This window comes from Zalophus californianus, chromosome 14 (assembly GCF_009762305.2).
Source record: "Zalophus californianus isolate mZalCal1 chromosome 14, mZalCal1.pri.v2, whole genome shotgun sequence".
Lineage (NCBI taxonomy): Eukaryota > Metazoa > Chordata > Mammalia > Carnivora > Otariidae > Zalophus > Zalophus californianus.
Genome location: NC_045608.1, coordinates 93,816,830 through 93,843,232, shown reverse-complemented (window position 1 = coordinate 93,843,232; position 26,403 = coordinate 93,816,830). Strand labels below are relative to the sequence as shown.

General features: G+C 55.4%; 1 protein-coding gene across 4 annotated transcripts in view; it reads right to left on the bottom strand.

The window, feature by feature from the left end:
- Positions 1 to 26,403, bottom strand: part of CTDP1 (CTD phosphatase subunit 1) — a 55,187-nt gene that overhangs the window by 2,538 nt on the left and 26,246 nt on the right. For 2 of the 4 annotated variants that reach the window (XM_027600789.2, XM_027600791.2), the window contains exons 11-12: positions 17,166 to 17,325; positions 6,216 to 6,361 (exon numbers count right to left, since the gene is read on the bottom strand). In XM_027600789.2, the coding sequence (XP_027456590.2) occupies positions 6,216 to 6,361; positions 17,166 to 17,325 (306 nt within the window). Of the gene's footprint in view, positions 1 to 2,672; positions 2,783 to 6,215; positions 6,362 to 17,165; positions 17,326 to 26,403 lie in introns of those variants that run through there. The other 2 variants (XR_003521210.2, XM_027600790.2) reach the window with 2 other exon arrangements.

The window sequence follows — 26,403 nt, the reverse complement described above, 5'->3', positions numbered from 1 at the left end:
TACAAATGGTCTGCTCTTTGTGGAGAGCCCGGCCCCCATCCAGGTTCCCTTTCACTCCCGTGAAAGAAGGGAGGCAAAAAAGCAAAGACAGAGAGTTCCCGTGGTCGGGGATGAAGACCCCCAAGTCCAGGAAAAAGCCAGACCCACTGCTGTGAGGACGTGGACTGGGAACCCGCAGAAGCGCCTCGGACAACGCCCCAGGCAGAGGCAAGGGGTGCATGCTGGTGGGGACCCCGGGTAGCAGAGGCAGAGCTCAGGGGAGAGCAGGGACCCTTGAGGGCAGGGCCAGGGCAGGGGAAAGCTACAGACTGCTCGAAGAGTTGTCTTTCAAAACAGCCATCTTACAACGATGATTATTTGTGATAAAATCTTCCGTGAAAACCTTTTTTTTTTTTTTTAAAGATTTTGAGAGTGAGACAGCGAGAGAGCGAGCGCGCGCGTGCATAAGTGGGGGGAGGGGCAGCGGAAGAAGGAGAAGCAAACTCCCCGCCGAGCAGGGAGCCCGATGCTGGGCTCGATCCCAGGACCCCGGGATCATGACCTGAGCCGAAGGCAGACACTTCTCGGACTGCCTGAGCCCCCAGGCACCCCTTGTGAACCTTTCGCCTGCACTTGGGAGAACATCTAGGGCAGAGGCGCCCAGTCCTGTTGCTTGTGTACGGCCCACACATGGGTAGGGCTCACTGCACAAATGCTCTTTGTATTCCCAGACAACGGGTGATAATGCCTTCTGGGTCCCTGGCTGCACGGGGCAAGGTGTCCTGTAATCTTCATAAAAAGCCCACGAGAGGGGTGTCATCGTTCCCGTCTGTAGCTGAGGAGACCACGAACTAGACAGAGGCAAGCTGACAGCCACATCCTTGGGGGGCTGGACCCCACACTGTCCCACGCAGGGTGGTGCCTCTTAGAAATGACTGACTTCACTGAAACAGGGTCGTCTCGTGTGCAAAAGGGACAGAAGGAGAGAAGACGTGGCGTAAGCAGCCCCATGTTGGGGAGGTCATGCCAGGCACTCCCACGGGAGCCAAGTGCATGGCTCAAGATCAGGGAGAAACGGCCGGTGGCCCAGGGGGCAATGCCATGTGCCAAGCCTTTCTGAGACAAAGTATAAAAAGAGACGGACTAAGAAGGGCAAACCTTTTGGTTAAATAATGTGTGGAAGATGATATTTCTATACACAGCATGACTGAATTGTAGTAATTAAAAATTATCTCGGGGCACCTGGGGGGCTCGGTTGAGTGACTGACTCTTGATTTCGGGGCAGTTTGTGATCTCAGGGTCATGGGATCGAGCCCCAGGTTGGGCTCCGTGCTCAGCAGGGGGTCTGCTGGAGGTTCTCCCTCTCGCTCTGCCCCCACTGCCCCCTCTAAAAAATTATCTCCAATATTGGGAACAGGCCTGCAAGTGATGGTTAATAAAAGCCTGTGAATGATACCAACTTCATCCCCCTGAGCAGAACACACACAGTATTTGTATTTTGTTGTTACAACCAACCGCACAGCTGCACAGAAATGCTGACAGGCTTAACGTGGAGGAAATGTAAAGCCTGGAAAACCCTCTAAGGGCGTGGAATCCAGCAAGAACATGACAGCAGCATCAGTATGTGTACATTTCCTCGATGGTCCAGCTTCTGAATGCACTGCCGCAAGCCCACGCTGGTGCCTCGAGGGTGCTGCCCATCGTGCACATGACGGCTTCTGTCTAACCAACGACTGTCCGACAGTATCCACAAAGCATGTGTTTTCAACTTGCCGGTTAAAGCAGCTTGTTTCTTGGCCGAGAACAAGCAGCTGCAGGGCTGCACTTGGCGAGGTCACCGTCTCGGCTAGCAAACCTGTTTCGTACGCGCGCGTGTGTGGGAAGGCCAGGTCTGGATTCTGCAGGGACGACCACGCCCGAGGCAGCTCCCTTCTCAGACACGCGCACGGTTTGAAGCAAGCGTGGGCACGGTGGGCGTCTTCTCATCCGTGAGGATTTCGACCCCATGACCACCACACTGATGCCGGAGCCGCACTGCCCAGGACCAGGAGGAGGGAGTCCTCCCGAGCTGCTCCTTTTCACGACGGTGTGGGCCGTTGTGGGCGCGCCGGCGTGTCCCACAGGTGTGTGGTGGGGGGGCTGAGTGGCCGTTTGTCTGCCTCCTGCCTCTCGGCCCTTGCCATGACCGACGGTGGGCGTCCAGCCTCCAAGTGCCGCTGAGCTGCCACCTCCCTCCCCGCTGCTCACCCTTAAGAAGCACGAAGGCTGTCTACCCTTGGACTGCCCAACCCGCTCACACTGGTCATGCTCGGGGGTCGTGCAGTTCTGACCCCGTTCGTCTTTACTGCCTCCTTCTGCACTAAGCGAGCCTACCCACTGAGACGCTGCAGGACGGTCTCCTGGACTTCCTTCCCCAGTGGTTGCTGCGGGCTCCTCTCACGGACCCATGTCACGCCGTCAGGATGGATGGCAGACGGACCCGGGTCTCACCCGGTCAGATATGGGTACGGACTTGTCCCTCCGCTCAGGGCCTGCCCTTCCTTCCCGAGCTTCTGTCGTTCGTGGTGTACCTACGTGTGCCACACGCCGTTATAACCCGGACACCGTGTGCGATTTTCTGTCTTACACAGAAGCTGACAGAAGGGAAGAAAACACGCACGCTGACCGCGCGTCATTCGAACCTTCTCACTTACGGTTTCTTCCGAAATATCTCATGCCTCCTGCCTCTGCGTGGTCACTGGTGAACACTCGGCTCTCCATACTGCGGGCCCCACAGACAACACGTCATCTTCTACAACTGCTCCTGATATCAGTTAAATGGAGAGAGAAGAAAACTATAAATTCACGTTGCCCGATAATTACACGGTGCTCTTTGCGTGATCCTGGTCTCTGGGTCCCTGGCTTTCAGACCGAAGAGCTCCCTTCCAGATTTCTCATAGGTCAGGCTGGCTCACAATGAATTCTCTCCGTTCCCAGCCAGGAAGGTCCTCATCACGCCTTCGTTTCTGACAGAGTTTTGCCTGGTTGATGCTTTTTTCCTCCAACACCTGGGCGTGCCACGGTCTCTGACGAGAAGCTGGCTGCGCGTCCTGCAGGCGCCCTCGGCGGTGCCGTCCAGTCGTCCACATGTGCTCTGTCTCCGGCTCTCAGCACTTTTACCACAACGTCTCTGGGCGTGGATCTCTGTGCTGACCCTGCTTGGAGTCTGTCGGGCTCGGGATGTGTGAGAATGCCTTCCATCCATCTGGGGGGTTTTCGGCCCTTCCCCTCCATGCCCGCCCGGCTCCCACTGTGGGCACGCACTACTCTGCTCGTTCTTTCTTCTGAGACTGAGCTCGACCCTCGGGCCCCTGGGGAACGTTCATTTCCCTGCTGCACTTTGCAACGTCGTCCACCTACTTGCTCTCGTCCCCCCGCACGGCCCTCACGGTGGCTGTGCTCACCGGCAGCTTCTCTGGCCCACGTCTTCCCTGCGAGTGGAAGCAGGAGTTGTGGTTCCTGTCCTGTAGCCGCTGGGTCTGGCCTCTCCCTGGCCAGCATGGCTGCTGCGTGCCGTGGCCAGCCAGGCCGTTCGGGCACATGAAGAGCCCGCTGAGCACTCTGGCCATGGAGACACTCGTGTGGAAAGCGGAGCCTGTGAGCCCACCGTTGCTCACTTCCACGTCTAGTCCCCGTGAACAAGAACAAAATACAGCCAGAACCGCACATCTGCCAGTTTCTCTGGTACAGAAAGAAACGAGGTTTGCAAACCTAAGTCACCCGCCTTGGCTGACGGGGAGCCACCGTGCGCCTGACTCCGCTGTGGTCAAGGGTCAGAGCCGTGGGGCACACCCAGAAACCCCGAGCTCCCGCCACGGCCACACGTACGAAGTTCAGGAGAAACAGAGGAAGGCAGGTGGGAAGGAGCCCCGTGAGTGTTCCGGGCTCAGGGACGAGCGGAAGCCGGCTCGTAGGAGGTAAGAGAGTATGTCCCACACAGCAAGCAGAGTCTGAGCAAAGTCTGGGAATGCTTGGTTCTCATGGTCAGAGATGTGGCTCCCAGAACGGGGGGCGCCTGTTGGGGGCTCAGCCCCCCACCCCCACCGTCACAAGTTGGAGGATTTCAAGCTTCTTGTTTGCCATGTTCAGATGCTCTCCACGGGACCAGGAGAAACTTCCGAGCTGGAAGCTTAGACTTCTACTCCCTATGCACGCTGACCACGGAGATGCAGGAAACCTAGCGCCCTGGGACTAAAACCACGTTGCCCCACGGACCTCCAGTGCAGAAGGCCGGCACCCAAACCACATCAAAGCAAAGTCTCTTTCCAACAAGCCCTGGTGCCTGTCGTTTGTGGGCACGTGAACCAGCGAAAACGAAGAAACAAAACAGGACGTTCACTCTGGGGCTCGGTGGCGCACAGGGCTCAGCTCAGTATATGCTGAGCGCCTGCAGCCCCCGCCCCTTGAGGAGAGGACACTCCCGGTGGGCTCCGGCCAGGCCTGAGTCTTCGTGAAAAATGCCTCAATTTCTTTTTTTATTCGACAGAGAAAACAAGAGCAGGACCAGAGCTACAAATCAGCAAGAAGATGTCATGAGTCACGGGCACCAGCCGGCACCTCCATACCCGGGTTCTCAGAGCGGGTGGCAGGCCGGCTCCTCAGAGGCCCCAGTGGGACCCCTGCACAGAGAGGAAGACACAGCCCAGCACGGTGATCGTGCAAGGCTTACCATCACCCAATACGGAACTTTAAAACAACTAGTTCCTAAAACAACCGAACAGCGTTTCACACCGCTCTGCTGCATGGCTTGACGGGTGGGACGGCACCAGCACCGTGAGAAGCGGCTCCGTCTGCCTGCTCCGAAGCGTGGCTGCAGGTCCACTTCCCTTCTCGGAGTAAACTGCTACACAGGGAACCACCAATCTCTGCGCCCTCTCTCTGGTCGCTGCTAGAATTTTTGGCCCAATCCTGTTTTGTAACGGGACTGTTCAAGTAAACTAAACTCTTTTGGGCTGTTTATCCACCTACAGAACGTCTTAGGGTCGGACCAGATGGGGTGTGAACAGACTCAGTGGGTAAAGAGCCCCCACACAGAGGGAGATCCCAGTTACAGGGCGAGCACACGCGTGTGCGGTCTGTACCGGCCTCGATTCACTGGCTGACCTGCAGCGACCCTGAGGTGGCACCACCAACACCCCCATTTCAGAAGAGGAAACAGGCACGGGAGGTTCGAGAGCTTGCCCACTGTTGTGTGGCTGGAAGGAGGTTCTTGGGATGCGTGTCTGCTCGTTTCTCGTCATGGGGGGTTGGCAGGGGTTGGGGTGGTCCTGCTGAAGAACCCCTGGCCTGGCGTGAGCAGCCTGGGCTCTGATGCATGGTGTGCAAACACTGCAGGGCACATGGGGCAGGATGAAGACAGCAGGAAGCAGGGGAGAGAGGCCCTCACCGCGGCAGACAGCAGGTACCACCGCCAACACTGCGTGCAGAGCTGGAGCAACGCTGTCTGAATTCTGAGGGCCACAGTGCCCTCCCGGGACCACTGATTCCCCTCCACTGTCAAGCTAGCGTGGGCAAAACCAAGAAAGCATTTCCTGAGGCGCCAAGTTTGCCTGCCTTCCACACACACTATCCCAGAAAGCTTCTGGAAGATGCACCCACTCCACCAAAACAAGAGAACAAACATGGTGTTGGAGCCATGGAGCAGTGAGGCCAGTCCCGGCAGGCAGCAGGGCCCCACGGGGAGGCTCAGGGACGCTTGGGGACAGCAGCTCTGGCTTCGGGCCAGACTGAACTGAGCCACTGGGGTCGGAAGACTTGGAAAGAGGCAAAAAAGAAGGAAGTTGAGCAAGGAGAACATGAGGTGATAAGCGAATCCGAGTGAGACAAGGAGATGCTTCGGAGGAGACTCCTCGCACACCACTCGGTCCAGGAGAGGACTTGGTCACAGTGGTGGCGCTGGCCGGGAGGCTGCCGCGGCGTCAGCGCACACCACCCACCGACGGGCTGCGGAGCAAGAGCGGGGCTTGTGGAAAAGTGGGAGCCGGCCACAACGCGCTGCCACAGTGCCGCCTCTCTCCGCCCCCGGCTGGCGACCGCTGGTCCTGCAGGTGTTCCCACCAACCACACACAGGAAGCGCTTTCCCAAGGGGAGGAAATGAGATCTCCACGAGGCGTAACTGAAACCACAAAGACTGTTCTGTGATTGCATCGCACCTGCAGACGCCACGGGGCCTGCCGCCTGCCCTGGCCCACCTCACCTGGGCCCCCGGCTGCCTGCGGTGGTCCTCCCGCTGCATGGTGTGGCCTCCAGTGTGGCCTCCGGCGTGGCCTGGGGCTCCCGGGGTGGGGGCCTCTTCTTCTCGCTGTCGCTGTCGTCACTGCCCTCTCCTAGGATGTCATCCACCTGGCAGAGGACGAGAGTCAGTGTGGGAACACATCCACCTCCCATCCCACGTCCCGTGGCCCCCGCCCACACCCAGCCACACGCACACGCTTTTGGTGGATGGGGTGCACGTCCAGCCCCACGCTGGGCCAAGTCCCTGGGTCTGCAGACGCACTGCACCAAGGGGCACCGAGCAGGTGCATGAGGAGGGCGAGGGAAAGCTGGGAAGGCCCAGGCCACCCCTCCTGGGATCCCAGGACCCCACGTGTGACCCTGGTGCAGGTCATGGGGACACCCGGGGAGTCATCTCTTGGCGGCATGATTCTAACAGGGGTTTTCTCGCTAGTGCGCGAATGAACTTTACAGTGAACAGAATCAGAGGATTCTGTTCAAATGCTCATGATCAATGAGCCACACAGAACGACTGCCTTCCAGGAAGCGCTCTGGAGTCTTGGGGTGGGGGCAGCTGCTGCCGGTGGGGTCCCCAGCTGTGCCCGGGGGCACCTGTTCTCTCCCACAGGTCCCAGGCCGAACCATTCACAGACATGCCAAGTGAGGGTGATGGGAACTCATAGGCAAGGGCCCTAGAATCAGCCCTCACCGCTCCCCTATAGCTCGGGGCAGATCTGCTTCCGGACGCCGGGTCCCCAGGGACGCCCGCCAGGGGAGGCTCCCATGGCTCTCCCACCAGCACAGCTAGGCCGGGCTGCCCAGGCCAAGGGGGATGAAAGCTGCCTCCTAACACCTGTTCAGTCAGAAGGAGCTGTTCCGTCAGATTTGGGGTGGGCCTGGAGACAGAAGATGGGGTGAGGGTTGGCCTTCCACCTGTCTGACCTTGGTCTCCATGCCTCTCTCTCAAATTCTCCCTGGTCCTCTCACAAAGACACTGGATACCAGAAGAGATCAGGTGGAAAGGAGAAAATAAGGAACGGGAGGTGACCCACTGCACCAGGACAGAACTGTCCTGTCAACGGCTTTGGATTTCTGAGCACCTCCAACGACATTTTTGGAACACTGCTTGTTTTCTCTGCCGGCACAACTGAAATTGGGATCTTTCTTTGTTCTAACTTAACATGTGACAGAAACACTGTGGGGCCCCCATCGGTGGGTGGGCTGGGGGCCCCGCAGTGCAGGGCAGCAGAGCCAGCCCTTCCTAGGGGCGTGTGTGGTCAGGGTGGCCAAGCCCGGAGGGCAGACGTTCACAGAGGTAACTCCCAGGCTCAGAAGCTCGGCTTCAAGGCCTCTGTAACTTCCCCAAATGTACGCACGCCTGAGAAGTGCCAACACGTTTCAGGACGTTAACATCAACTTATTAAAAAAGGCGCAAAGTGGAACACAAAGATGACCACCCTAACAAGTGCATCGCTTGAGTCCTAGGGACCACACTTCAGAACTGAAGGTGTTTTTCCCCCTCAAAATATGTATACAGAAAAAGGAAACAACGATGTCAAAAATCCTCTAAGTCAACATAATTACGTCTTTAGGACCTCAAAGTGGATGATTACGTAACAAGGTTAACTGATGTGTAAAATAGTAAGAGATGTATTTATTGGTCTCTGTCCCTCTGTCCTGACATGGAGCTCCTGAGCCCCTTGCACTTTCCAGATGGACAGCAGCATCTCTTTTTCTAATGAGGCGACTCTAGGTGGGCTCTGGGCGGGTCTGGTCACCGGAGACCGGCCAGAGCGAAGCCTGGAGCCTGCAGCCCCACCCCCACCCTCCAGGCCTCGGGGAGCTTCCGCATCCTGGCAGGCGGCCCACCCCAGCTCCACGGGGACGGCAGCCCCTACGCTCGGGACCCTGCGCACCGCACCCTGTGTGGCTCTTCGCCTGTTCATCTGCGTCTGTCATGCTCTTCGTTACGTAATAAGCCGCTAAACGTAGCGCAGGAGCAGCTCTAGCAAAGGATGGAATACGCCAGGAGCAGGCTGTGGGAACCCCGAGCCTCAGCTGGTTGGTCACCCGTAGGCGTGACAAGCCCGCACCCCCCACGTGCGACTGGCGTCTGACGAGGGGGAGTGTGGAGGCTGGCGGTGTCAGAGCTGCTTGCTGTGACCCCCACATATCTGGGCGAGAATGGATGCGTCTGTCAACCCACTTCCCAACACGGACTTAAGACAAGAGCCACCGGGTGTGAGGGCACCGTTTTCCCAACTGCCAGGCCGTGCTCTGCAGGGACGCCGGGCCGGCTGCAGCCAAGGTGAAAGCTCTCTGTGGGAACCCTGCTCACAGCGGCTTTCAGGCGTTTTGAACTTGGAACTACAGGGATATTATGGCTACTTAAATGTTAAATTTAGAAAATCCATTAATTCAGAAAGACCAGGTTTTCAGCTTATTCCAGAAAACACAGAAAGGAAGAAAGGCAGTCAGATGTACTTAACTCACAAAAACGGACTTTTCCCCATGGACAACTGGGTCGTGCCCCCTAAGGAAGCTCCCGGCAAGGCTGGCCGGCTGCAGCCCCTCCCTACAATGGGCCAAGTGCATGCCCTCCGGGCCCCGCCCCACCAGCCCCTCAGCGCATTCAGGGACAGGGCCGCTCACTCCTCGCCTCCCGGCATCAGGCACCCCCACAGGGCCTGTGAGCTTCTCCGCATGGACCACGAGGGCTCTGATGGATTAAGAGGAGGTCCTAATCCAGAGCAGCGTCCACCCGATACTATCAGTCGCTCCCACACTGACCTCAGTGAGAATATGGAAACGGCGAGAGCTACGTCAATAAAGCAATAATCATCATGTCACTATAAAGTTTTTACACACAGGGTTTGCTCCTAAGCTAAATGCATTTAATAGAAAGCATGGAGTTAATTCTAAGAAGTTAGCGCATTCACACTTCACCATTATGTTCAATTGGTTGTATTTACTCTATGTTGATGAGCAAATCTCCTATTAGAATATTCTATTAAATTTTCCTTTGAAAATACTTCAGGCCTTTAACTCTGCATCATACCTTTTCAAGAGAAAAAAAAAAGAATTTAAAAAATCAGTTATTTTAAACGTGACCACCAAAGTACACAATCACAGCCTCTCGGAGACCGTGAAGTGACCCGAAAGTGTTGGTGCTGTCTCCGAGTAGGAGCCCGGTCGCTTCTTGAGTCGGCGGACAGCTAACCCAAGTGTGTGTTCACTCTGCCAGCTGATTGGAAGATTCAGAAAGACACTGTGCACGGCCCAACTAAAATCGTGGATACACATTAAAATCTGGCCGTATCTAAATTATGCTTAAACTTGCTCTTCCTCATTCTGCTTTTCTCATATAAAAGGATCTGTTTCAGAACAAAAGACATTTTTCCAGGGCTTTCTTTTACACAGAGGTAACTGGGCTTTTTGAAAAAGAGTAATGTGTAATGAACTAGTTATTTCATAAATACTATTTAAAAAGATGCTAGGGTAAAAACTTTAGAATCTTAAGGAAAAATCTAAAAGCAAGTATGTGAAGAGAAGAACAAAATTCATTTTATACTGAATTAACTACTGAATTCTCCAAGGGCCAACACGGATCACACTGAATGCACTGGAAAACATTCCCATCCCTCACTTGGAAGACACAGGACCATGGGGATTACGGACTCCTCACGGCCTCTGTCTGCAGAGAAGTAAGGCAGCCAAGCGGAGAGTCGTGAGAGAGGGAACAGAAACACGTCCCGGGCTGGAAAAGCAAACTTCCAGTCACTCCCTCTAACAGGCGACCTTCTCTCTTGATAAAACTGGAAATGTGTCTAGACACATTAGAGATTACTTTCTCCAAGGAGGACGCAGAAAAAAGGGGACCGAAGCGGAGCTGCCCAAGTCCACCTGGACCTGTAAACTCGAAACAGACAAGGCCAAGAAAAAGCCTGCCATTCCCTCTGCCGCAGCGCCCTGGGAGCCTGCAGGCAGCAAGAAGACGCCCGGGCAACATTGGTGGCCGTGGCTTCAGGCCATCGGCGGGCTTGCCACAGTTCCTTCGGCTGTGGCCCCCTGCACGGACTGACCTGGCCGAGCCTGCAGGACAGACACTCCAGGAAACGAGAAATAAATTAGGACATGTTTCCCCATTTCACTCTCCTACTATTAAAATGCTGTTTTCCACAAATTATCTTCAATCTCAAGTGATTTTTCTAAAGGTTAATGTATGTTAGTCGTCTCACGACATCTAGAAAGTTCATGACCCTGTTTACGGAGCTGCCTGCTTCCTGATGCAACACAACACCGTGCTAAGACACAAGAATTCTCACGGTGAGAATTTGGTGAAATAACTTTGGGAAGCCTGCTAACCCATGTAAATCCCTGAATGTCACAAATGTATCTGTTGGTCCATGAGTACCTGCTCCAAACAGAAGCGTGTGAACAGAAGGGTCACTTGGCAAAGTTACGGAGGCATCCCTGCCCAATGTCCGGGCCTGATTCCATTCCAAGGAAGAAAGCCCGTTTGGCGTGACCACGAGGCTGCTCAGGCTGGACACATATAGAGATTGCACGGCAAGCCTGACCGCTGAAAGGGCTGAAGAAAAAAGGAAAACATTCAGGCTGCCATGAAAACAAGCAATTAAACCTTTGCAAGCGCTTACTGCTCATAAAATGTGCACATGACGCCTAGGATTAGAGACTTCTGTGACCTAGCCTCAAGTAACTCTCTCAACGATCCCCAGCCATCTCTTCCGTGTGTGTGGCTGCCAATGAACACCGAGTCCTGCCATGTGCCCTGTCCCTGCAACCCTGACTGGGAGGCATCCTCTCCGAGCACACACACAAGGGCTCCCAGCACTCCGCAGGGCCCTCCTCAAATGCAAGCCTTCTCCACACAGCCTGCTGTGGGGCCAAGAGAAGACACAGAACACGGACGACGTCACTCTGCTTTATGAAACTCTGCAACTGGCCAGACTGGTCTGTAGCATCAGAAACCAGTAAATTTATGCCTTCGACCAAGCTCTGGGGGTTTTCAGCCATCCATCCGCCAAGTAGCTGTGCCACACCGATGTCCTCCCCGTCTTGGGAATTCTGACGCGCACGTGATGGCTCTGATGGTGACCGGGCGTCCCCGATGCTCTGACCACAGCCCCCGATCTGTTTTCCAGCTTGTCTTCAGGGTGGTGTCGGCAGCCCTGTTCGCGAGCTCTTTCCTCTTCGCCTCCACTCGATCAGGGGAGTGTCTGGAGAGCGTCAGGGACTTTGCTTAGCATGTGCCTTTCTCAGTTCTGAAATTCCCGTTGCTTGTTCTTCATCACGTGCATTCCCTTCAAGGCTGCGCGCCTCTGCCCAGGGAGCACGGCGCCGAGCTGCTCTGCAAGTGCTGGTCTCAGAACCCCGACGTCCGGGCTGGCTGGGGTGGGCGTCTGCTGCCGCTCACTCAGACTGGGCCTGGACAGCTCCAACAGGCCATCCTCTTGGAGTCTCTGGAGAACACGCGTCTGTGTTAGCAGGCGACCAGCCTGGTGAGGGCGGGTAAGATACAGAGTTCTGCCTCCTTCTGTGGACTGCGACATGAATTTTATGCTTTTGTGATGCTGTTCCATGGCCTCTTTGGATCTCACAGGGAGGTGAGCCTGCGGCTCAGTCAGCGCCTACACAGAATTGGGGTGCTCCCCTCAGCCCCTGAGCTGTTGCACAGTATGGTGTGGCTGGGGCTACCCATGGGGAAACAGGTAGAGGAAGGTGCCTCCATACTCTCTGGGCCACAGATCTCCTGTCCCCAGACCCTCTGCGTTTGGTGCCTGCCCTAGAACAGAGCCGGGGCAGAGATGCCCCTGCCTCCAAATCGGGGCAAGAGCTGGGGACACAGGAGGAAAAATGCCAGAACACCCACTACCATGCTTGCTCTTCCCTGCTGCACCCATGCTGGCTTTCAGGAACCTCTTTGCTCCTTCTCGCTTTCTGAAATTTCAATTTTTTTTCCCCTTAAAGTAAGCTCTAGGCCCAACATGGGGCTCGGACTCATGACCCTGATCAAGAACTGCCTGCTCTACGGACTGAGTGGGGCCCTCCTTTCTCTGTTCCATGGACTTGAGCTGCAGGTACAGGGGAGGCTGGGGGAGGCTGTGGCGGGGGTTACACACCTGGGCCAGCACGGGGGGGTGGGGGGTGGTCAGCGATGGTTTGCTCTTCCTCCAAACCATGATCCTTCCCTGCACTTCTTCAGTGTGTGTGAGTAGCATCATTCGCTGGTTCTCTTCATTATTTATGGCTAACACTTCACCTACTGACCTGACTCTAAGCAAATCTTCTGTTTTAACATATTAGACCTTTCACTTTCAGAACAGACTGTTGCATGTTTTAACTTGAAGGGTGGAACCTTTGTTTTGGAGCCACAACCCCCACATCCCACCACAAAAACTGCTCATCGGCCTCTGAACACACACAGTGAGAATTCCATTCTGTACTTTTCTTGTGTGTCTGCCTAAAATGTAAACACACATGAATAAACCTGATCCATGAGAACACCACACTACAATAAAACATACAACCTCTGAGAAGTGACACCTTGTGAAAAATCACACACAGGGTCGAAGACTCCATTAATTCTAAGGATCATAATCTGGGCAAAGCATTATGAACGTGTTAACAACAGTAACAATCCTGACCCAGGAACACAAACTAGAACAGTGTCGCAGACACACCTGCGTGGGCCCCCACCACCCCCCAAAGCTGGGGTCCATGGTAGCTTCTGGAATAAACTTGCTTCGTCCCAACATTTTGAAGCCAATAGAAAATGTGCCTGTTTTATTCCGAATATAACTGCAAAACAGCATTTGCTGCCAGATGGGGCAGACCGGCCATCAGGGGTGGGAAAAGCTACTCTGTGAAGATTTTCCTGATGCACGAGTCCCACACCGAGTGCAGCTTCGAAGCAAAAGGGAAAAAGTGGTGGCGTGTGGCACCAGGCCGAAATCACCCCGGGCAGCTCCCCAGCATCGTGAATCCTCCAAGAGCCAAATAAATGGATGAAACCGTGCGCGTGGACACTCTGGTCAGCTCATGTGGCACCATAACTCTCCAGACAACAGCACACCCATGACGGAGGCCCCACCTCCTCTCAGGAAAGGTATCACTGTATACAAGCAGCAGGCGGCCGGAGCTCACTATGCTTACAGGTGGTGCTTACTCTTCAGAAGCAAACCTACAAGTTCAACAAAACCAAAGCATCCACGCTACGAAATGAGGCTCGCCGTCTCATGCATGACAGAACCCGCCACTGTGCTCAAACTGCCCACGGTGTGACCACCTGTGTCTGAACCACAGCAAAGGGTGACCGCGGTCATGGAGTCTTGGCAAAAAGCTCTGCTTTGTGTGAACCACAAGACACAAAGCAAATTGGTACCAACATGACTAAAAACAGAAAAAATAATCACACTAGACAGCGTATGCAGCAGTCCCTCCCTATGCACGGGGTATGCTGCAGGACCCCAGGGGATGCCTGAACCCTAGACATACGTGTCTAGGATAAAGCTGAGCCAACAGGGAAAGGTCACCAGTAACTAGTGGTGGAACAGAACGTCACAGCGACACGTTGCTGGTGAGATGCGTGTGAACGTGGTCTCTCTCAGAGCATCGCCACCTCCTCTCACCTCGCTGCTCCCACCTTCCTCCTCCAGTGGAGACACGAAAGGGGCGAAGAACGTCAGGCCGCTACTGACCACCTGACCACACGTCTGGAGGAGGACCCCCAGCCTCTGGAGCACGGCCTGCTGCAGGTACCCCGAGCCTGCAGCAAGTGAACCCCTGGATGAGGGAGGCCACGGTGGCGTTAGAACTCTTTGAAAACAGTCCACAGAAGGTTCTGTCTCAGACCGTGGTTCGCAAGGATGGTCTGAGATGCCGGCACAATGCCTGGTGCATGACAAGGACTGACAGGCCAGGGGCAGGCCCTGCAGCACCCAGAGTACCTCGTCACCAGTGAGACGCGCCTCCAGGGACTTGAGTTGAGCTGCGTTTACAGAGAACTCTGGCAGCAGGACAAAGGAGGGACAGAAACGAAGGGGACCGCGCCTGCTGGGGGCTGGGCGAGGTGTCCGGTTCCAGACACAGGGCCTCTGACAGACACACTGCGGAACACCCTGGCTGCGGAGCGCCCGTCGGTGTGGACTGAAGCCCGGCGGGGCAGCTGCCTCGGGCGGAGTCAATACAACTACAGAAGGCATGGAGTGACTGCACAGGTGAGCGAGCACAGGGGGGAATCGGGACAGGGCCCAGGATGGTATGGGGACCTCCTGATATGACAAAGGTGAGTAATCTCACATTTCTCGATCCTATTTCCCAGGACCCTCCATCTACTGAACCAAGTAAGAGAACTGCCTAATATGTGTACAGAATTAAGCCAGGGGGCCTGTGGCAGATCTCACAATTCCCAGAACCTAACTGTATTTAAAACAAATGTTTTTGTCAGACAGATCACTGAAAGAGCTCATACAAGACATTTTGTTATTCAGTCGACGTTCTTGATAAATCCAAGAAAAAAACACAAAAAGCAGGCCACCTAAGTCAGTTCACCAATGTGTACAAATTTCTACAGAAACCAGGACAACTCTGGAAAAGCAATCCACCCTGAATTATCTCAAAAGAACGAGGGCTGCTAGAAAATAAAACCAGTCCAACATGTTGCTGGTAGAAACATGACCCCTTTCTATCAACCCACTCCAGTTTTTAGGAAGCTTCCTGGGATTCTCTCCAGAGGTTTCAGGATTTCCTACAAGCCTCACCCTCCCTTCTACTCTAACGAAAGACCTCAGGGTCACTGCCTCGCAGACTGGGGTGCTCTCAGAAACCTGCCTGTGAAACACGATCGTCACACAGGTCTTCATCTCACAGTATCTGCTCTCCTCCTGATCCAGAGCTGTGTGAGGTGAGTACGGCACGCTGCGTGAGACTCAGCGAAGCGGACGCAGGACCGAGTGTCACTTCCTCAAACTCACAGAGCAAGGGCCCAAGACCAGTGTCCGCTGAGGACACGTGTCTGCTTTCTAGCAGCACTCCGTGAGGCCGATGTGCATCTCCCGCCACCTGGACAACGGTGCTTTAAAGACCCTTTCTGGGCGTCTGGGTGTTTCAGAAGGGGACACGGGTGGCGACAGCATCTTCTGACACCTGGGTGTCCCTCCTGTCGGGGGCACACTCGGTTCAGGACGTCCCCATGTGACCTGGCATGAAGCTGCTCTGAGACCACCTGCGGCCACTGCACCACCCGCTGACCACACGTAGCAGCCAGGGGCCCAGGACTGTCCCTCCAGTCGCGGCTGCTTGCTGTGGCTCTTGGGGACCTTTTCTGCTCCGGATGGAACCGCAGACAAGAGGGACCCCGTCGTACATGGGCTGGGCTGTGCACCTTCGTCTCCCTGCTTCTCAGCTTCTGATTTCTAAACCGTGCAGTCTGTGGCCCACCGTGCTTCCCAAGAACTGGGAATCCAGTCAGAGGAGCAGGGGTGGAGGCTCGGCTCTGGCTGCCACTGGGCAGGGCGCCCAGCGTCTGTGCCCAAACGCAGCTGTGGTCTCCCTGGCGGGGTGCATGGGACTGAACCTCTGTTCTCGCCCCACTTACAGCACAGCCCAGTGCTTGCCGGTCCGAAGTCCAAGACTGCTCTCGCCCTCCACACCTCCTGTTGCTGAGGAGCCAGACGTAAGGCTTGAAGGCTAATTTTTATTTCTCAGAGTGACGGTAAGATTCCCACCCCTCTGATATGGAGTGAGTGCCGCAATCAGCGTTGCCTCCCAGGACTGGAGCGTCGCCGGGCGGCCAGGAGGACGGGGGAGACAGGTGCCGGCGGCCCCACCCCGAGGGCCCCTGCGGGGTCGGCAACTCCCTTAGAGATATACAATAGCACTGAGGAAATTTTTTTGGAGAAGGCATTTTTATGAAACAAAAAACAGCACATATACCAGCTAATGTTCAAAAAAATGGCAGAGAGAGGAATTCAGCACATCTGCAAACACGGTGTAACCGTCATCAGGTAAACCAGCATCTGAAGATGATAACCTGAGATGCTGGTGAGATTTTGTGCTAAGTGTAACATTTTCCTGCTGCGACTGAAAATAAACTAAGAATCGTTTTGCTGGGTATGCATCTTCCCAGTGGTCGCCATGAACACAGAGCGTGGCGTGGTGCTGGAGCAGAGTGAGGCCGCCGAGGGGCCGGCTGGGAGTGTGCCAAGAAGGGGCCACGTGCACTCGGATGCGTGATGTGGTTTTCTGCACAGAAGCTGCACAACCACCTACAAGTAAACGGAGACCCCCACAGGCAGGTGGGGCCCTCTCAAGGGCGCTGGCCTAGGGCAGGGCATGAGGGCCACAGGGCCCGGGGGCTGACAGGACTCAGGATGGGCTGACATGCGAGCGTCGGTCATTTCCGAAGACGACCCAGGAGACAGACAACAGACTTACAAAATTATCTGCAGCTCAGTGCTGTTTGGTTCCGAAAGAAAAATCCCCACCGTATTTAGTCTCCGATTCAAAACAGGCTCAGGCCCTATTATCCTTATTCCCACAACTAAGCATTTAAAAAAACAAAAACCCCAGCGATGTGGCCTAAATCTATTTAGTGGTGTAACGGTAAGATCCTACAATAAACTGCCGGCCGTGACCCAGGCAGGCGGTCATCGAGGGTCTCCCGCTGGGCCGTGCAGGCCACCAGCAGCCCCACCCACCCGAGGCCGGGCCCTCGTCAACGACGGGGGCGAGCACTCGCCCGTCGGCCCCACCGGTGGGTCGCAGCCGGGCTTTCCAGTGTTGCCGATGCCCCGACGCGTCACTCAAGGCCGCTGCACATCTCTCAGTGGAAGCGTCCCTGGGAAACCAAGGGTGGTGCGTGAGCGCGGTCCGCGCCTGCCCCTGGCGCGCTGGCGCCCGCGGGCCTCACCTCTTTGTCCATACTCTCTAAGTCCTCCTTACAGAGCGTGTACAGTGGCATTGTCTCTGACATGCTGGGCTGTCGCTTCCGTCCACTGGGGCCGGGCTGCTCTCCGGGTCGGTTATCTGGCAGCTCTTGAGCAAGCATCTGCCGCGGCGGCTGAACCACTCTGAAATGAATGTCACAGGTCCCACGTGAGGAACGGCACTTTGAAGGACTCCTGGCTCTTGGAGCAGGTACATAAATACATACAAACAGAGAGCATTTTAGTCACGAAAACCCACCGTGTCTCTCAACAGCGCCTACTTATGCTTTCTCAGAGCTGACTCCCCAAATCCGAGTGACGCCCCCTCGGGCTGGAAGCCAACACCTACCTTCTTGTGCCAACACAACACCACTGCATTTGGTTCCCTCATTTTAGAACAAAGGGCAACATGTGAAGAGCTACTGAACAATTTCCTAGAAACAGCAGGAAATGTTATTTATTCTCAAATACAGTCATGCAAGTCATAAGACTCTTAAAACGACAAAGGCAACAAACTGTTTCTATCCATATTCTCTGGAACCGAAAGAATGTGCGGCGCTAGGAAGCAGGTGCACGGGGCTGAAGTCAGCCGTCCACCGAAGGGCAGGGGAGGCAATTCGGGACGACGAGTGCACAGTTCTGTTAGACGGTCAAATATTAACACAAAAAAACAGCGAGTGCTGCGGCAGTGCTCTTCCCTGGGGCCCACCCCAGGCTGGCCGGGTAGTTTCTCCCAGCACCTTCCACGCTCACGTCTGTCTCCGCGTCAGACCCAAGCACATGCTCTCGCATGTCACGACCCTGAGAGATGAGGGGCTCATGCATGGCTGGCGGGTCCGCCCCAAGTGGCTGCTTCTAGGGGCTGCTCACTGGGGTCGGAGCCTGCACGAGGACACCTCAGGCCCCATGGCCACTGCCAGTCACATGCTCCCTCCCTGAGATGCTGATACAGTAAGACCTCATGATTCTGAGGAAAAACAGGGGTGCTACATCCAAACCCCGTAAGTGAAGAGAAGCAGCTATGCTAGGAAGTGAGACTTCTCCCCGATGAACATAAAGCGCCACCACACTGCGCCGCCCTCTTCTTCCTCAAACGTCAGAGCACACACCTCACCAGTGTGTCCACACAGCTCCCCGCCTTGGCACCAGGACACCGCCCCCCCCCACTGACCGGCGGCCCCAACTCGGGAAGACAGCAAAGTATCTTAAAAACAAGTACATTACAGTCTCCCCTCAGAAAACTGGTTTCAGCTTTAACCAAAACCTGAAATGTGCAGGCGGGTGACCCCCCCCCCCCCCCCACCGCCCCAAGGGGCCGCTGGTCAGGGTGCGTGGGCCGGCCAAGCCGCATCTGCATGGGCGCTGGCCCTCGAAAAGGCATGATTCTCTTCATCTCACAGGGCACTGGATTGGCCACCAAACCAAGGGCCCCCGAGTCTCCCTTCGCCAACAACACCCCACACCGGAGGCGGCAGAGCTTGGTCCTGTGTTTCCACCAAAGGGCAGCTCCCAGCAGGTGGGCACAGAGGCAGAGGGCAAGCACCGTCCTTAGCCAGAGCCACAAAAATGCAAACAAGCCGCTCTTTTCGTTATGCTTCTTATCCGTTGGCAAATAGCTACCTTGTTAAAAACGCGATACTGTGTTAACACGCAATGGCTTCCTGTTACTCTGAAACGCGTGAATGAGTGTCTCCCAGACAGCTCAGTTCCTATGTCTGACATGGTCAGCTCTGGGGGACGAAACCCCCAGGACAAGAGCTCCCTGTTCCTGACACCATGCTGCTCGCACAGCTCCCCCCAAACGGGACGACAAGTGCAAAGAGAAAATAAAACACAGAGGGATTCACTGCTATTCTGAGCTGCAAGCTGACCTTCAGTCCCAGGCAGGCAGGTGGGCCTCTGCCACCCTCCTGGGAGCTCAACCCTAGACCTGGGCCTCTAGGGGACCACAGAGGACGGACGGAGGAGGAGGACCAGGAGCGGGCGACACGAAACACCAAAAGGCAGACACAGAGCCCCAAGAACAGGCTGCTCTCCGCAGCGGAAGCTCAAAGAGAGGCTGCCTTGTAGGACAGGAACGCCTGAGAGAGGCACTGCTCTACTGCAGGCCACCACCACAAGCTGTGTCCCCACCAGCAGTCTCCGGGAAGGCTGAGTGGGGAGCCAAGGCCCTTCCTCCCAGCCAGCCTGTAACAAGCACCCCACCACCATGCCGTGTCCATGGAGACCAACGTAGGCAGGAGCCTGGACAAGCACCCTACCCTGCCGGTAACAAAGCCCCCAGTCCAGGCTGGGAGGTGTCAGGGTCAGATGTTCATCTTCTCCCAGTGGTAACAGCAGTGACCCCCGGGGACAGCCGGAGCCCCCATGGCCTGGCGGCAGCAATGACCACCCCCATGCAGCAGGTGCCAAACGAGGCCGGTGCACACCTGGACTTCCCGCTGGGCACAGGTGAGGCAGTGCATCCACCTGGGCTGCTGGCGCACAGCCGGGCAGAGACAGCCAGGCACAAGGTCTGAATAAGGTCCCGATGCCAGCAGGTGCCAAACGAGGCCGGTGCACACCTGGACTTCCCGCTGGGCACAGGTGAGGCAGTGCATCCACCTGGGTTGCTGGCGCACAGCCGGGCAGAGACAGCCAGGCACAAGGTCTGAATAAGGTCCCGATGCTCACAACGTGATATGAAGCCGTCCAGGCTTCAGTCGAAAATCACTCGTCCTACCAAGAACCAGGAAGGTCTCAAGCTGAATAAACGTCACCTCTGAGATGGCAAAGATGATAGAAGTCCTGACACGGATGTTATCGCATCGCAGGAAAAGATGCTGCCACAAGAACTACAGGCCCACAAAACGTTAAGTGAGAAAACCCGGCAAAGAAGCAGAAGACACAAAGAAGAGCCGAGCAGAAGCTTGAGAACTGAAAACATTGTGACAGGCACAATTTTTAAAGACGCAGGGAATGGGCTCTACTTCACAAGGAAGGGAACAGAAACCACAAAATCAGTGAACCTGAGGGGTAGTAGAAATTGCTCGGTCTGAACAATAGGGAGAAAAGAGACTGTTCAGAACACGCAAGAGGACAACAACATCCAGTGTTCGCGTCCCCGATCCGAGGAGGAGGAGAAACATGGCAGAGCTGGAAAAGTCCTCAAAGAACAAGGGCTGGAAATGTCCTAAATTTGGCAAAAGACATTAAACTTTCTGACTCAAAAAGCTGAGTGAATCCAAAAAGGATAAACCCCTAAATCCACATTAGGACACATCCTCATCAAACTTATTATTCAAAACCAGGAAAAAAGTCTCGAAAGCAGCGAGAGAACTGTAATTCGAATGACAGGCCAAAGAAGAGAAACCATTTTACCATATCACTATAGATAAAGCACCTAAAAAATTAAATACCCATACAGGATAAAAACTCGCAGGAACTTGGGAAGAAGGAGGGAGAACTCTCCCAACTTGGTAAAGAGCATCTACAGAGAACCTAGAGCCAACATCATACTTAAAAAAAAAATGGAATGCTTCCACCTTAAGATCAAGAAAAGCAAGAACATCTGCGGATCAAGGGAGCAGGTGGGAACCCAGAAATGACCCAGACAGATGTCCCTCCACACCTGACACGGGCACCAAAGCAACGGACGGAAGACGCCTTTTCAGCTGACAGTGTGGGCGGAAGACTGACCCCCAGCCGAAGATCTCACCCCTTGTGCAAAAACTCAGAATGGATCATGGCCTTCAATATAAAACATAAAAGCTATGAAACTTTGAGAATAAGACAGAAGAGAAAACCTTTAGGATCTCGGACCACACAGAGAGTTCACAGACTTGACACCAAATGCGTAATTCATGAAAAGAAAACTGACACACAGAACCTGATTCATCAAAATGAAACACTTTGGGTTCGCCCAACTCTGTGAAGATGAAAAGCTACAGAGAAAATACCTTCCAGCCACACTGCTCACAAATAATACCTAAAATACACAAACAACCATTAAACTCAGCAGTCACATAACCATCCGGTTGGAAAACAGGCGAAGACACACACACGCTTCACGGGGGAGGATGTTCAGGGGCCAGCGTGTCCCCGCGGGGCGCACACGCCCGTCAGAGCGGCTACCATCAAGAACAGTGTCTACTCCAAACGCGGGTGGGGTGCAGGGAGGACTGCACTGCCGGCGGGAATGCGAAATGGTGCTGTTCCTCCAGAGGAAAGCCGCGCACCCACTCAGCACACAGCGCCACAGGTACACCCCTGGGGCACCGGTCCCGCAGAAATGGACGCAGACACAAAGGTTCGGAGCAGCCTTCTGTTGGGGGGCCCGGGGCTGGATACACCCAGGAGGCTGCTCGGCCGCAGGAGGAGAGAATGTGTGAGCACGTGTGAGCAATGCTGCAACAGTGCAGCTGGTCTTGGGCTGAGTGCAAGAGCCTGTGTGCACGGCACTCCTGGACTGACCGAAGGACGGGGAGGAGCCGGGTCAGCGGTTGCTGGGGGGGTTACAGAGGGGGCGGAAGGGAGGTGGGCATTGGAGGGCCCCAGGGGTGGTGGCGGTTCTGTGTCCCCGACACCCTGGCGGTGAGACTGGGCTGCAGGTTTGCAAGATACTACCATGGGCAAACCAGGGTGAGGGCACACGGGATCTCTCCTACTTCCTACACCTGCCTGTGGGTCTACAGTGACACCCAAATAAAAAGTTTAATAATGAAAAAAACCCCCCAAAATGTTTACAACTGACAGCACATTATAATGACGGGTAAAAAATGAAATTCAGAATTCTGGACTCTGTGCTTGCAGGGGTATAAGTTTAGACTGACTGTGAGGTGAGCCCCTGTGGTCCTGGCTGCTCAACCCCCCCCCCCCCCCCCCCCCCCGCCTCCCCGCCACTCCCCGACCAGGCCTCTCACCTTCCCCTCCAGGCACGTCCTGGGATCACTGCCTGTGGAAGCCCTTCGACTCTGCCTCGGGCGAGGTGGACAGAACCTGGCAACATGCAAGCAACAGCAGGAGAGCCCCAAGGAGCTCTGATCCCAAGTCCCCAGGAGAGCCAGCACCCCAGCCCAGAACTAAAACCACCCAAGGAGGACACATACAGATCTCAGGGCCTCGGCCAGCCAAGCACACAGAACAGTGTCAGTGCACCCTGTCACAATAGGGTCTGCGCGGGGTTCCAGGTTCAGAACGGGGCGGAGCCACCCCTCCTGGGGCTCTCCTTCCTGCAGCCCTCGACACACAGGGACAGGGGACCAGAGCCTCGAAGGGGCGGGCAGCTGGTGCAGGCCTCGAGCCTGTGATTCCAAGGATTTGCAGTGTGGACAGCTTGCATCTCTGAGGGCTGACGCTGCACGCGGACCGGTAGGTGCCTGGGTAGCTGTGCGTGGACAGAGGACGGAGGACACAGGCGTGTGTGGGTCCAGCGAGAAATCAAAGAAACGGGGAGCTCTAGCTCGACGCAGAAAGGACGCCCTGGCTCTATGCCGCGACGATGAAGGGCGTGGGGCCTCTCCCTCTCCACAAGCGCCTGTGGGAGCGGGACCCGGGCCTGCCTGGGCCTCTTGCCTCCGGGTTCTGGACTAGTGCCAAGACAGGGGCCGCCCCCCGTGTAGAAATGGGTCGTTTCTTTCATCGGTTTTACAACATACAGTGTCCTACACACGAGTGAGGAAAAAGATACAGTTACCACAGTGAAGGCGACAGGCTCCCACCAGCGCACGCACGGGACTGACGCGCGTCCACCGACGGTGCCACCATCCTGCTGCTCACCTACACTGTTGAGTGAACGCTGGGGTGGAAATCACACCTCCAAGCTAAAGAAAGAAAACTTCACCAGAGCCACCTCCAGATAAGCTGCCACGCAGCGTGCGTTTTCCTCCCAGAAGACGAGGCCGAACGGTTCTTCCGTGCTCTCAAACCGAAGTGCCGCTGTTCACAAAAATTACACACTTTTCAGAACAAATAGGCAGTTATCTGTTGCCTGATGGTTACTGTTCTATGTGAAACAGCGGCACTCGACTGTATTCAAGTTCAGCTTACCATCTGCAAGTGTTTTCAGACAACACTTCATTACTTCTCCCACACCTTGGAAGTCCCTGGCCCGCTGCCACTTACTGTGAGCCAGCCTCAACAGTCCCCAAACCAACTCTGAACCCCACTTCTAAACATTCCAGACACTTGTTCTGTATGCTTCAGAGAATTAACTCAAAAGGTTCGTGATCTAATTTCCAACAAGATGAAAAGCAGATTCTAAAAACCAGGACTCGCTCACGGAAATATCAGCATAGCACAGACTCGGGACGGCTTCTGACGACGTAAGAGGACTGTAAGCTGCGAGGCAGGTGCTGGTTTGTGATCCATGCTTTTAACGTGCACCCTGTCCAGTCCTCCACACCTTCCCGGACGCAGACCGTAACTCCCTGCACGACGTCCTCCGCGGCAAGAATCTGAACCACACAACCGTCCGGACAGCAGTGCAGCGCCTCCTCGAGGAGGGAGTTCCAGATCCTTGTGATAGAAGCCCCCGCCCCCACTGTCATAAATCAGGATATTGCTCAGCTCTCAGTGCTCAGTTGCCTGGGTCAGTCTGGGCGATGAGCACGGGAGTCAACGAGGAGAGGCACGAACGGAAGGCTGTCTGCCGCGGGACAACTTCTGGAAGGCGGGAGACACGCTCACCTTTGTGGCTGGGCCGTCTGTCCCGGTACGTGCAGATTCACTGCAGCCCCTTACCCCCGTCCCACAGTCCGTGTTCCTCCTAAACCGGACCTGGGACCACCATCCATCGGCCCAGGGAGCAGGGACAGCACACGACCTTGGCTGAGTCCGGTGCTTGGGATACCTACGTACAGGCCACAGCACTGCCCACGTGGAAGGACAAGAAATCAGGGGACCCCTCCCCCCAACTGTATAAACACCTGTGAAGTGAGATCCATGAAGTGAGGAAGAAAGGCAATGCAGCATCCCACGTCCCCAAAGGCTCCAGCACAGGGTGCAGAAGTCCACCTTCCTGCACCTCTTCCCGGTGTCCACCATTGTCCCCCAAACGCAAAACACACGGTGTCAGCACCTGCTTTGAGCAAATGTCCCTGAGCCAGGACTCAGGAGGTGCCCGGCAGTGTTCCCACACATGCATCAGGGTCTCTGCAAGCCCGTCCCCTGGCGTCAGGGTCACGGAGGCTCTGCCCAGGACACCACTGAGGGGGCCGAGCTGCCTGTGCTCATAATACAACCAGCTCCAAAAAAAAAAAAAATAATACAACCAGCTCCACAAAGCAACTCTCTCGGCAGGAGAGACGTGCAGGCCCACCGCATGAGCACCCAGCTCTGCCTGCTTGGCACCTTGTTTCTGCTCCCTCCGGTCTGTACCGTCCGCAGCTGTGCGGGCGTTCTCAGGCTCTGCCACGGCGAGGCAGCTGTCCCCGTGCACCTGCCAGCATCCAAGAAGTCCCCTCTCAAGTGGACGCCCTGCCACCTGGCCTGCTGGGACCCTCTTGCCTCCCTCCCTTCTCTCCACGGCTCACATCCCGCCAGGAGACCCGGGCCCTGCTCACCCCTCCTGTGCATGCGCACCATCCACACGGTACCTGCTGCTGCCTCTCCATGTTAATCTCTGTCCACGGCCCGAGCGCTATCAAACGCCTAGTCTGTCTGTCTCAGACAATCCGATTACATTCGAAGGTTACTGACCCTGTTGTACTTGTGGCAATTAAAACAAACTGCTTTTGCTTTTCTGCTGTGTATAAACACTCACATTTAAGACGTAAAATTGACCTGTTACATAAGTACACGTGTTAGGTGACACTGTTTAACATTTAGGAGTATTTTAATCGTAGGTCATTCACATTAGTATCAATATTAGTGGTTGTCGGACCAGGATATACACTCATACTGCACGTATAAAACATACACTTTCTTCTTGTTTTTGGTTTAATTCTTTGTTTTTAAGTAATCTCTACACTCAACGTGGAGCTCAAATTCACAACCAGAGATCAAGAGTCCCGACGGCGAGGGACCTATCTCGTTTTCCTTTAGCTTGTGTCACAACTTACGGGATCTGAGGATTTGTTTCTCCCTGGCTCTGGCCAGTCTGCAGAGATTAAGTCCACACCCTGACCTGCCCCAGGGGCCGCGGCTCGCTCCCGTTCTTCTCTGCTGCTTCCAGCATGGTATCTACTGGCCATCTCCCAGTTAACTTTACATTGGGACTTCCCGGTTCTGGAACATGCTTCTGTTTTCTGTACCGGCGACAAGTCTCGGCTGACATTCTCCACCCTTCACCTGTTTTGCCTGTCCTACTTCATCGAGCACAGCCACGCTGCTACTTGAAAGCCTCTGTCCCCCTCTCTCTGGGACCCAAATCCCAGCTGTGCTGACCCCTTCAACCCCACGCTCGGTCCCCAGAGCCCATGTGCTTGGCTTCGCTCCATACAAGCTGAGCCGAGTGCCTCCCAACCACAGCTTTTCTGGTTATTCATCTTTGGCAGGAGGATTAGTCTGATAAAGGCGTGCCATGTGCCATAGTCACACTCCAGGGGCACGTTCCCAAGGGGAGAGCCGGTTGAGGGGGTGTGGAACCATGCACACTCCTCGAGCAGAATGAGTGCGCTCAGTCCCAGGCCCTGGCGGTCAGCACTGAGATCACCACCTGTAAGCAGCTCACCAGCCGACCCACATTAAGTCGCGCTGTCCCACCCAGCTCTCCCCTCCTGGGAGCTTCTATTCACACCTGCCTCCATCTGGACCACAGCTCAGGTGCCGGGGTACGGCGAGTCTCCCCTCACACTGCCCCGGCCACAGAGAGCCCTGAGAAGCCGGCTGTCCACCCCCAACAGCTCTGGAGCTGCATGTTCCTCCTGCTGCCATGTGGGCCTCCCACTGGGGCCAGAGTCCCTCTGACGGCCTCCCGACAGGAACTTTGTCAGAAGCGCCTCTAGAATCTCCACTAACCGTGACCTTGTCTCTAACCCAGACCTCACAGGAGTGGCTCCCCTGACCTGCACCCACACAGCCTGGTCCAACACCTCACGCCTCAGAGCTGGGAGATCAGCATGTCCCTCAGGGCTCCCGGAGCAGTGCCCCGCCATCCTGCACACCCATGGATTCCCTTCAAATGCAGGAACCTCAAAACTGGGGTGAGCTCACCATCTCAGAGAACATTTCAGCAATAAAAATGAACTCTCACAACATACAGGACAAGGGAACGGACACAGAGCGTGTCCTGAAATCAACGTC